This window comes from Anabrus simplex, chromosome 10 (assembly GCF_040414725.1).
Source record: "Anabrus simplex isolate iqAnaSimp1 chromosome 10, ASM4041472v1, whole genome shotgun sequence".
NCBI lineage: Eukaryota > Metazoa > Arthropoda > Insecta > Orthoptera > Tettigoniidae > Anabrus > Anabrus simplex.
In genome coordinates, this window is record NC_090274.1 from 125,320,107 (window position 1) to 125,332,328 (window position 12,222).

Sequence of the window (12,222 nt, forward strand, 5' to 3'; positions counted from 1 at the left end):
TATCTTAAGTAATGCTCACCAAACTGTGCCAATCTGAAGCCACTCTATTTTCAATAATGCCAATCTGAGCTACTCTGTCTTAAGTAATGCTCACCAAACTTTGCCAGTCTGTAGCCAGTCTATCTTGAATCATTTAATGGTGTGTAATGCTCACCAAATTCTGCTAATCTGTAGCCACTCTATCTTAAGTATTGCTCACCAAACTGTGCCAATCTGTGAACTGATCAGTGACTGCATTTCCTGAATGGAAGAGCCTCACTTTATTTCTGAAGAAAATTTGTTATTCTCTCGTCCATAAGACCATGGGCTTCTTACCAAATGGTATTTGTGTGAATATTCAAGTCAAGATCATCACAACTTATAAGCTGCCTCTGTGGATCAGTGGTAGAGTGTAGACCTCCGGATCCCAAGATAGAGGGTTCAAACCCGGCAGAGGTAGTTGGATTTTTGAAGGGCAGAAAAAAGTCCATTCGACACTCCATGTCGTACGATGTCGGCATGTAAAAGATCTCGGGTGACACATTTGGTGTTTACCTGACAAAATTCATTAAATCTCAGCCATAGACGCCCAAATGAGTTTCGGTTTACTCGGTCTGCCATCTAGTGGGCTTAGAGTAAAACGGAACGTTGAAAATGACGAGCAGACAGCCAGATGGCGTGAAATTGAAATGTCTGCACACGGTAGCTGAGGCCATACGATTATTATTATTATTATCACAACTTATTACAGTTGTGATAAATATTCAGTAAATGATATAAATTCTTCTCTTATGAGGTGTGGATAACGTATGGCCATTTCTAAGAAGGGAAAGAAGTGAAGAGTACTAATTAAATCTTGTCAGCTTTAACTGCCTTTGAATGCCAATTTCTGAGTATAGATTTTAAAATGTCTTATAATAGTTACTCTTGTGTTTCAGTGTGGAGGATCCTATCTCACCAGACCAACTGGCACTGTATCCATTTGAAGATTGTCCTAGGATGTTTCATGAGCAAAACAGTCTGATCGCTCATTTTTCAACACACGTGATTACACACAAAGATGCCAAACCTGATATATGTCAAATTTGTGGTTATGCCTGCAAGGATAAGGAAGAGCTAAGAGAACATGGGTTTACTCATAAAAGCAAGAAGACATTTCGTTGTAGCTTATGTAATGGAGTATTTACTCACAAAGGCAGTTTAAATGTTCACTTGCGAAGTCACTTAGGGAATAGACCACACAAATGTACTACATGTGGAAAGACATTCCTAAAGCTATCAATATTACAGGATCATCAAATCACACACAAAGAGGGCTGCAAATTTTCTTGCAATATTTGTGGTAAAGGGTTAAGACATAAGAGTAGCCTTCTTAGACATTATTCTCAACATAGTAAAGAAAAGTCTTATAAGTGTGATATCTGCGGTGCAGGTTTTAGGGAAAGGGGAAATTTGATCAAACATTGTTTAATACACAGTAAAGAAAAGCCTTATTATTGTGATGTGTGCGGTGCTGGCTTTGCGGAAAAGGGAAATTTAACCAGGCATGTATCACGACACATGAATGCGAGGTCTTATCGTTGTACAGTTTGTGGTAAGGATTTCCCCGAAAGGTCTCAATTGGAGAGGCATCAAGTATCTCACAAGAATTAAGAGGCCCTTCCCTCGAGTATCAGAGTTGATAGAAGAGAGGTTTTGCTACTGTATATTGTGGAGAAACATGTTTTTTACTACATGAACTTACTGTTGTGCAGTTTTCTTTCAGCAGTAAAGGCATGCACTGTTAGCAGTAACCTTTTCCTTTCTCACGTGTGTGCACTGCGCAGTCTCATATTGGTGTACTTTATTTATAGTAAGTTACATTTTGTTGACTAGGTGTTGTAAATTCTTAGGTTTGAAATATTATTAAATGTATTGCCTAAAGCAATCAACCCAGTCATTGCCTCTATAATTTGCCTAGTATTATATCAAATTGTAATGAACTGAAAAGTATTACCCTATCACATTATTTCATTAAGCTTTGAAAAATTTTAAGAGAGGAATAGGCAGTTGTGTTTATGCTTCTTAGATCTAGAGAAAGCATATGGTAGGATACTGAGTGAAAAGATGTTCACCATACTGTGGGACTATGGAATTAAAGGTACATTATTAAAATCAATCAAAAGCATTTATGTTGACAATTGGGCTTCAGTGAGAATTGATGGTAGAATGAGTTCCTGGTTCAGGGTACTTAACAGAAGTTAGACAAGGCTGTAATCTTTCACCTTTGCTATTCATAGTTTACATGGATCATCTGCTCAAAGGTATAAAATGGCAGGGAGGGATTCAGTTAGGTGGAAATATAGTAAGCAGTCTGGCCTCTGCTGACGACTTGGTCCTAATAGCAGATAGTGTCGAAAGCCTGCAGTCTAATATCTTGAAACTTGAAAATAGGTGTAATGAGTATGGTATGAAAATTAGCCTTTCAAAGACTAAACTGATGTCAGTAGGTAAGAAATTCAACAGAATTGAATGTCAGATTGGTGATACAAAGCTAGAACAGGTAGATAATTTCAAGTATATAGATTGTGTGTTCTCCTAGGATGGTAATATGTTAAGTGAGATTGAATCAAGGTGTAGTAAAGCTAATGCAGTGAGCTCGCAGTTGCAATCAGCAGTATTCTGTAAGAAGGAAGTCGGCTCCCAGAAAAAATCTATATATTGGTCTGTTTTCAGACCAACTTTGCTTTACGGGAGCGAAAGCTGGGTGGACTCAGGATATCTTATTCATAAGTTAGAGGTAACAGACATGAAGTAGTGAGAATGATTGCTGGTACAAACAGGTGGGAACAATGGCATGAGGGTAATCAGAATGAGGAGATAAACACTAAATTAGGAATTAACTCGATGGATGAAGCTGTACATAAAAACTGACTTCGGTGGTGGGGTCATGTGAGGCGAATGGAGGGGGATAGGTTACCTAGGATAATAATGGACTCTGTTATGGAGAGTAAGGGAAGTAGAGGGAGACCAAGTCGACGATGGTTAGACTCAGTTTCTAACAATTTAAAGATAAGAGGTATAGAACTAAATCAGGCCACAGCACTAGTTGCAAATAAAGTATTATGATGACATTTAGTAAATTCACAGAGGCCTGTAGACTGAACGCCGAAAGGTGTGAGAAACCAGTAATATGCGTTCTTTGTGTTGTTTACTTCCTTGAACTTGGTTACGTACTCTTTGGAAATGGAGAACTCTGGGAGTGAGTAAAGAGGAAAATGGTGTGATTGTGGTTTGTAAATGTCTGGAGAATTAAACCTTGTGTGAGAGTATATTCTGTGTTGTGAACTGTGTTCACATATGTAGATGAAGTCCTGTAGTTATTAATGTTGGTGCAAGGATCTGTGACACGGATAGTGCGCGAGTGTCTAACCCAACATTTAATTTGGTGACCCCGACGTGATAAGTATGACAGGAAATTATTCATGTGAGATTGAAGCCTTACATCAAGTTTCTATATGTGGTTCAATTCCTCGCGTTAATCAAAGTGCTTGCCTGCAAGAATTGAAAGAGAAAGGCATTGTAGTCTCTGACACTGGAACTGGTCATCCTACTATTGAAATTTTAATTGGAGCTGATTATGCAGGAAGCTTGTTCACGGGAAATATGGTAGGTCTACAGTGTGGCAAAAGGTCATAGGACCAAAGTTGTAAATCTCTTCATTCTAGGCTGCTAAAGTGCAATTTGTTTGTTGATAGCAACTACCATTTAGCCACAAAATAGTCGAAATCAATTTCTGCACCGTCATAACATTTGGCTTAATTTTCCGATTTTGTTATGTGGTAAAATATTAAATATTTCAACTTCTTGCAATTCTCTCATCGGTTACAGACTGAGAGCTAGAACTATGCCAAATTTGAATTTTTTAGTGCATTGCAAAACAGAATCCGCCATTTTGTTTTGGGGAGGGGCATACATGAAAATTTTAATTTTTGAACTTTTCCATTGGTAACACACTAATAGCTATCCCAGTGCCAAATTTCAAGTTTGTAGCTCATGCCGAAGTGGGTTAACATTTATGTCAGCCTGTGAACCATAGCGTTTTATATATATAAATAAGATGGAGCTAGGCAATGTGCACACTAAATAGTGCAGACTTTCATTTGGAAATGTATTGCAGCCTGTACCGGGAGGTACACCTCAACCCCGTAATTTTAAAAGAAGCGCCTTAAGGAACGTTCTCTCTCTCTAACAAAACGTGAAACAGCGACGGCATGGAGTTGGGACATTGACCAGAAATTGTCACCATTGGATTATTGAGTAATGTGTTATGTTGAAGTTGCCTAAACTGACTGCATTGATTTGTTTTATTTTGGTTTACGTCAAGAAGTTTGAACTTTTCTCCATAGATGTCATTACAAAAACCGAGGTGTATGCACTCTGCAAGGTAAAAGAATTAGTGATTTAAAGAAGTTTCGTGTTCTTATGTTTTCTCAACTAAATTAATGATCATTTACTTTGTTATTTCAAGGTTTGCAACACTTCCTTCCCATTCCGCCAGTTTTTGAATCTGGCCAATCATGAATTTTCTGTAATTATTTTTCATCCAGTAATACGTTTCTTGTACCTTTTGAATTTACCAATAAAAATGAGAGGGTTTGTCCGGATTTTGTCCAGAACCCTCTCGAACCGTCCCCTCGGGTATATAAAAGACGGCTTTTTTTCTTTTGATCGCCATATTTCTAAGAGTGTCTGTGTTAAGACAGGAGGCGGGGTGCCTCATTCTTCGCCAGTCAGTGCAACAGCGAAGGTAATGGCCACCAATCATATATCTCTGTAGCTACCTGCGCAGACTTACACGAAGGGAAGGTTCTAATTTCTAACTATGTAACCTCCTGTTTTCTAAAATGTAAACCTTCTCTTGGCTAATGTAAAAATTTCATAAAGACTTTAATTGTATATCGGGGATAGAGAGTGCTTTACCCTCTCGAGTTCCCCTTCAATTTATCTTGAGTTGACTACGATTTTGTAACCGTTTTTCTCCTGTAAATTTCCAAGTAACTTGTTCATTCTACTCACCTCAGTAGTTTGGGATTAGCCTCTGTATCATCGGGCCACGAGCCCAATTAGGGTTTTATATTTAATTTTCTTGGAGCGCAAGTTTACGCCTCCATACGTTTTGTGGTTGGGCCAGCAATTTAACCTGTTCTTCCTTCCACGAAGGCCCAGTAGTTTGGGTAATAGATACACCTGTGTACAAATTGTAAATGTTAGGTAGGGCCGAGAGAGGCCGGAAAGTGTTAGATTTTGTGTAATGCTGCCTCGAGCGGGCTGTAAGAAATTGGGCGTGCAGTCTCCTTAGTTAAAGTGGGAGAGCATGTGAGCTCTTTTCTGAGATTGCTAATTTTACTGTAACATTGAGGGGTGCATCTGGAAGGCTGTAAAATTTCTACCGGTTGGAGCAAGGTGCACTGTTTTGGGAGATTTCTCTCCTTGTTTATGTAAATTCTAATTGGCGATATTGTAAAGTTGGAAATTAGGGACTTGAAGACCAGATGTGTTAAATTCCCTAAATTCCCTATTCTGGGTTTCTAATTTTATATCAGAACTGTAATTTAACATAATACATTGTTGTTAAGTTTGCGATTTTTCAAAGAAACAATACCTTAATTTTTAAAGTTTTAAGTTAATCTTTGATATAGTAGATAGAACCATTCCACCCAGCACCTTCTTTCAATTCTTTCTGCTCCACGAAAACACAATAACACGGCCAAACGGTACATCGTATCGAGAAATGGATAGCGCCATCAGACGACCCATTTAGTGGTTTACATTTCTATCTTAAGGCATTATGTCGTATCTCGGCTATTTATACCATAGAAAGGGGTGAACGCTTCGATCGATGTCAAATTTCAGACGCTTTTGACGAGTTAAAAAATTATTTTGCCAACTTAGCGGACAGCTACAGTTTTGAAACCTGGCAGGCCTATCGACGATGAAACGACCTACAATTTTGCTTCTTTCACGTTTTTTCTTATCTCCATCGGCTTCACCTTAGAATGCTTAACAATCATAGATTAGGCTGAATTTTCAGTAGTGTTTCGACACATTCCTTCCGTTTTACCATATTTTCAATGCAGCTAGAATAATGAAAGTCAGTCTACGTATGACCAATGATCATGCCACGGAGGCTGCAGAATTTCGTGCATCTATTTTTGTTATGAGTGTTCGAATCAGTAAAATAATGTATGGAAAGTGAAAAAAAAAAGCCAAAATGGGAAAATGCAGCTCAATCTAAGTAGAAGGGGTCCAAATACGACAAAAGTGATGCCTAATTTATCTATGACAGCTGTTGGCATAGCTGTGGAAGATCAAACCAGCCTTCGGGCTGAATACCTAATACCTAACATACATACGTATTGCTGTCCGTTTGTTGATAGCAATTAACGTCTAGCCAAGAAATTGATCGAAACGAAAGTCTACACCTTCATTAAATTTGGCTTAATATTTCAATTTTTTTAGAGGGTGAAATATCAAATATTTTAACATCTTGTAATTTATCCGTCAGTTACAAGCGAAAGGCTAGAATGTTGCCCAATTTGAATATTCGGGGGCACTTCAACATGGCATTCACCATGTTCTTTTGGGGGAGGGAGCAAAAATTTAAAATTCAGCTTTTAGGAAATATTCCGTAGGTTAGACGCTAGTGGATATTATTATTATTATTATTATTATTATTATTATTATTATTATTGCATACTAATGTACATAGATGAATTTAAAAGGAAAATTCGCACCTATTGCTTACAGTTGTGCGTATAGTTACTCTTTGCTATAGTCCACTATCGATCTTTCTCGTTTAGAACACATGGTTATTTGGTATTTGTCGCAGTGGTTATTACACAGTGCGCATACACATTCATTCTTTGGTTCATGAAACTTTTTGTTCTTACAAATTTAATGGTGAAAACCATGAATTGCCAATCTTGTTATTACATTCCTAAGTTCTTGATTTTTTTTTTACCCAGCTCCTGTCGATCATTGCATCTGTGCCATAGAAGTCCAGAGGAATTTCTGCGCGCTTCTTCTCTCTTGTCTGGATCAGTTTTGTCGCTTGCTCCATTGATGGCAGGAATAGTTTGTAACGTAAGTCCTCGATGTAGAAGGTTTGTCTTGCCAATTCGTAAACAAGCCTGGAAGGTGTTGTTCTTGCCTCTCCGGGTGCTCTTTTCAGATATCCGGCTTTTACTTTCTCCATTGAGTTTAGGTCTGAAAAAGACAGGTTTTCCCATATCAATTCTAATCCGTAGGTCAGCATTGGCGATATTTTGGCATTAAATAAGACCATAGCCGTCTGGAGAGATATACTGGTTATGTTCTTTATGTCATATATTCCTCTTATAGCAGCTGTTACTTTTTCCTTTAGATGTATCCTGAATGAATTGCGTGTTGTTTGTAGGGTGATTCCTATATATTTATAGTAGTTTACTGTTTGCAGTTCTTTCCCTCCTAAAGTAATTTTTATCCTCTGTTGCTAATCTTCCACCTTTCCGGAACACCATGTATTTTGTTTTGTTACTATTTATACTGAAGTCATTTTCTGCTGCCCACTTATGTAAGTCGTTTAGTGCTTCTTGCAATTCAAGTCTGTTTGAGGAACCTATGACCATGTCGTCTGCACACATATATAGAGATAACGAATTCGATTTTTCTAAGATCTTCACGATATCTGCGGTGGCGATGTTGAATAGGATAGGTGTGATGGGATCCCCCTATAGTACCCCTTTTGTCTGCAGGATCTCTCTTGAAGTTGTTATTCCGTCCTTTATTTGTATTCTGTTATAGGTCAGTATATTTCTTATGGCTGTTATAACTTCATTTCCTCCGTTTATCATGGATTCCATTTTTGCTACGAGTTTTGTCCCATTCAACAAATCAAAGGCTTTTGTGTAGTCGATGAAGACGGTTCTGAATTTGCCTTTTGTATGTCTCAGCGCTTGGTCGATGTCATTTAGAAGATTATATATGGCCTGTAAGGTGGACCTTCCTTCTCTAAAGCCAAATTTCAAGTTTCTACCTCATTTGGAAGTGGTCAATCTTTAATGTCAGTCAGTGAGTGAGTCAGCTGTACGGTTTGATATAATAGAGACAGCAATGTGCACGCTAAACAGTACAGACTTTCATTTGGAAATTTATTGCGGCCAAACGGTGTGTCGTATCGAGGAACGGATTGCGCCATCAGACGACCCTTTTATTCGCCTACATTTTTGTCTTTAGGCATTTTGTCGTATCTCGGCTATTAATGGAGTGGAAACAGGTGAACTTTTTGATCCGTGTCAAATTTCGTACGCTTTTCCCAAGTTGAAAATATTTTGCCAACTTATCAGACAGCTACAGTCTTGAAACTTGGCAGGCGTATCGACTATGAAGTGACCTACAAGTTTTGCTCTTTGACGTTTTGTCGTATCTATATTGGCTGCACCTTAGATTGCTTAAGAAACATGGATTAATCTGAATTTTGAATAGCTTTTCCACATATTCCTTCCGTTTTCCCATACATTCACGGCATCTAGAATGAAAAAATTCGGTCTACATATGGCCATTGATCGTACCAAGGAGGCTGCTGAATTTCGTGAATCCTCTTGTCTTATGAGTGTGTGAATTAGTAAAATAAATATGAAAAATGAACAAAAACCTGGAAAATGAAGTTCAATCTAAGGTAGAAGGGAACGAGATGCAAAAAAATGTTATAAGAACAAAGTTGTGGATCTCGTCATTTTAGGAGCCGAAGGTACAATCAGTTTGTTGATAACAACTACCGTTTAGCCTCAAAACAGCTCAAAACGAAAGTCTGCACCGTCATTACATTTGGCTTAATATTTCGATATTTTTATCCGGTAAAATATTAAATATTTGAACTTCTTGAAATTTCTCCATCGGTTACAGGCTAGGAGCTAGAACTATGCCAAATTTGAATTTTTGGGCACCACAACACAGCGTCCGCCGTTTTGTTTGGGTGAGGGTAGTAGGAATTGAATATTTGATTTTTTTGGGATGTTTCCGTAGGTTACACGTTAACAGTTATGACAATGCCTAATTTAAAGTTTCTAGCTCTTGCCGAAGTGGGTTAACATTTATGTCAGTCAGTGATCTCTAAGAAATAAAGAGTGCACTACAGTTCTAGCAGAGTATTTCAACAACCTTCTAAATTCAAGGGAACCCAAGGAGAAACTGCATTTCGAACCTCAGAATGTTACTAAGTCGGACTCTCTCCCACCAACAAAGGGGGAGATCCAGAAAGCCATTTCAGAATTGAAATGTAACAACGCAGCGGGCGAGGATGGAATCATAGCAGAGCTCTGATGAGGAGTCAATCCAATCATATCTAATATCTGGGTGACAGAAACGTTACCTAGCGACTGGAGTTCAGCTATCAACCACCCGTTACACAAAAAAGGCGACAAATCAGATCTCAACAACTACAAAGGGATTTCCCTTGTATCTGTGATGTACAAGATACTCTCCAAAGTATTACTCACAAGAGTAGAGGCTCAACTAGACTCCTGCATCGAAGAGTACCAGGCTGGGTTTCGCAAGTCAAGGTCATGCGCCGAACAAATCCTGAACCTCGAAACCATCATCACTTACAAAAACCGAAGCGCCTCACCCTACGTGGCAACATTTGTTGACTTTCAGAAGGCCTACGATTCAGTAGTCACTCACTCTTCCAGGCACTTGCTGAAATGGGACTAGATAAGAAAACCTTGAATCTAGTGAAAGCAACTCTTACCAACACTACAGCCAGAATCAAATTCAGAGGGGAACTGTCCCAGAGCTTTGAGATCAAAACAGGTGTTAGACAAGGGGATGGCCTATCTCCAATCCTCTTTAACTGCCTACTCGAAAAGTCATTCGTGAGTGGACGAAAATGCTAAAGGATGGCTCTGGATTGAGAATAGGCTACAAGAAAGACAAGTTAACAGTCAACTGTTTAGCCTTCGCAAACGACCTTACACTCCTGGCATCCAGTGTGAAGGAAGCTATCCATCAACTATCCTCTCTCGACCACATAGCAGCTAAAGTAGGGCTGAAGATCGCCATCAACAAAACACAGTTTATCACCAACATCAAAGATGCACCCAAATCAATCCCACTGGGGGACAAAACAGTACAAAGGACTAACTCCTTCAAATACCTAGGAGAATGGATAACCCCAAACATGAATGAAGATCAGGCCATGAACAACAGATGCATCAAATTGGAAAATGCCTACCACCTATGTAAGAGCATGTACAAATCCAAATCCCTCTCCCTTAACCTCAAAATCAGGCATTACACTACTGTAGTGAGACTGTCAGTACTATTCGCCTCAGAATGCCTAAACATGGTAAGAAAAGGGCAACTTAGAAAACTGGAGCTGAAGGAAAGGAAGATCATGAGAAAAATCATGGGCCCTATTAAAGAAGAAGGCAAGTACAGAATCAGGCACAACAACGAACTGTACCAACAATTGAAGAGCATTACAACGTCTATGAGGAAGAGGAGATTTTACTTCTACGGTCATGTCATGAGAATGGACAATCAGAGGCTCACCTCCAGAATCTTCCACACCATCCCTAGAGGGGAAGCGACTAATGCCAAGTGGGCAAGACTCGTCAGAAAAGACCTTCAAGAATTGGACATTGCTCCCAGTGAAATTTATGACAGGAATAGGTACAGAACGTTGATCAGAACATCAAACTCTCCAGTCACTAACAGAAAAAACAGTACGTCCAGGAGGAGGTGTGAAATGGACTCAGGAGTGAAAAGACATTCACAGTGCAAGAATGAAGGAGTACTGGTCAAAGAAGAAAATTGCTAGATATAAGAACCACGTGGTCCATAGCAGGCCCAAACGGAACTAAAAAAAATATAAGATATAAAGTTAGCATAATTACACAACAACAACATAAAACAAACAAACAACAGGAGTACAACAAGCAAATATATGGAAAGAAAATATTACAAGAATTACTACTAGTTTACCCTTCTAAATCCAGCATCATCATATAAAAATTCGCACACAACTTAAGTATTTCCAGTAGTTAACACTACGAATTTCAGTACTATAGATTGAACTCACTACTAGCTTAACACTAAAGGTGATAATAAAGTCAATTTAAAAACATACCGCCCAGCAACTACAACAACTCAAGTGCAAAAAGCAATTCCATGGAAAAAAATATTGCATATAATACTACTAGTTTAAGATTCTAAATCCAGCATCATGTTCAGTTTCATACACAACTTAATTATTTCCAATACTATGGCATACAAAAGTATAGGTTGAGCTTACCACTAGCTTAACGTTACAAGTTATAATAACATAGGTTAAAACATAATTACCCATCAACAACAACTATAACAACACTAAGACTACAACATGGAAAGCAAATGTTACAAGAAATACAACTATTTTAGTTTTCTTAATCCAGCATCATCGTATACAAATTCATACACAACTGAGACAGTATTACTGATTTAAAACCCCTTTTCCAAGGAACGTTTTGGAACAGGCTATTCAGCTGTGGAAATTAGTGTCCTTCCAGGCCCCGATTTACAAATGGGCGGACAGGGCATTTGCCCAGGGCGCCAGGTTTTTTAGGGGCGGTGGCCGGCGGATCGAGTAATTATGGCCTGCGTGAATTAGGTCTTAAATTCATTACACTCAAATTATTTTTACTTACCACAAATTATTCCAATTATTTTATTAGCTTGTATAAAACACTTTAAACTATTCTAATTTTAAAACCTGAATTTAATCTATATATTTACATTTTCTGAAAAAATTAAATAACTGCAAACGATAAGAAGGCATTATTTAACTCGTGCGGGTGCTGGGTGGGCAATTGTAGTTGGTGGCTACACAACCCTGTTAGTCTAGACAGCCACTGCCCTGTTTGTCATTGGCTCGTGACAGTTTGTGTGCGTGTTGTTGTTTACATTCGTTCACCACCAACCTGATAATCTCACCTAGCCAACTTATTGTCTCGTGTAATTCTTACATGTTTTTTAGTATTTAACCATGAGTAAAAAGTTAAGTGGTGCTGAATACAAAAAAAAAATTGCGCTGCTAAAGGGCAGAGTGATGAACTTGAACTACTTAAGAAAGTGCCTAAAATGGGAAAGTTATTTATTTTGACTCGTTAACTCCAACCTCGGAATCGGCATGCCAAGTTGATTTAACAAAACCTTCGGCTTCGTCATCGGTCCCATTTAACTTTA

The 12,222-nt window shown here is 38.5% G+C and overlaps 1 protein-coding gene across 2 annotated transcripts in view; it reads left to right on the forward strand.

Annotated features, from left to right (window-relative positions):
* The window catches only part of LOC136882015 (zinc finger protein OZF), a 61,105-nt gene extending 57,821 nt beyond the window's left edge, over positions 1-3,284 (forward strand). For both annotated transcript variants that reach the window (XM_067154508.2, XM_067154507.2), the window contains exon 6: positions 918-3,284. In XM_067154508.2, coding sequence (XP_067010609.2) covers positions 918-1,632 — 715 coding nt within the window. In that variant the 3' untranslated portion in view covers positions 1,633-3,284. The remainder of the gene's footprint in view (positions 1-917) is intronic.
* Positions 3,285-12,222: the final 8,938 nt, after the last annotated feature.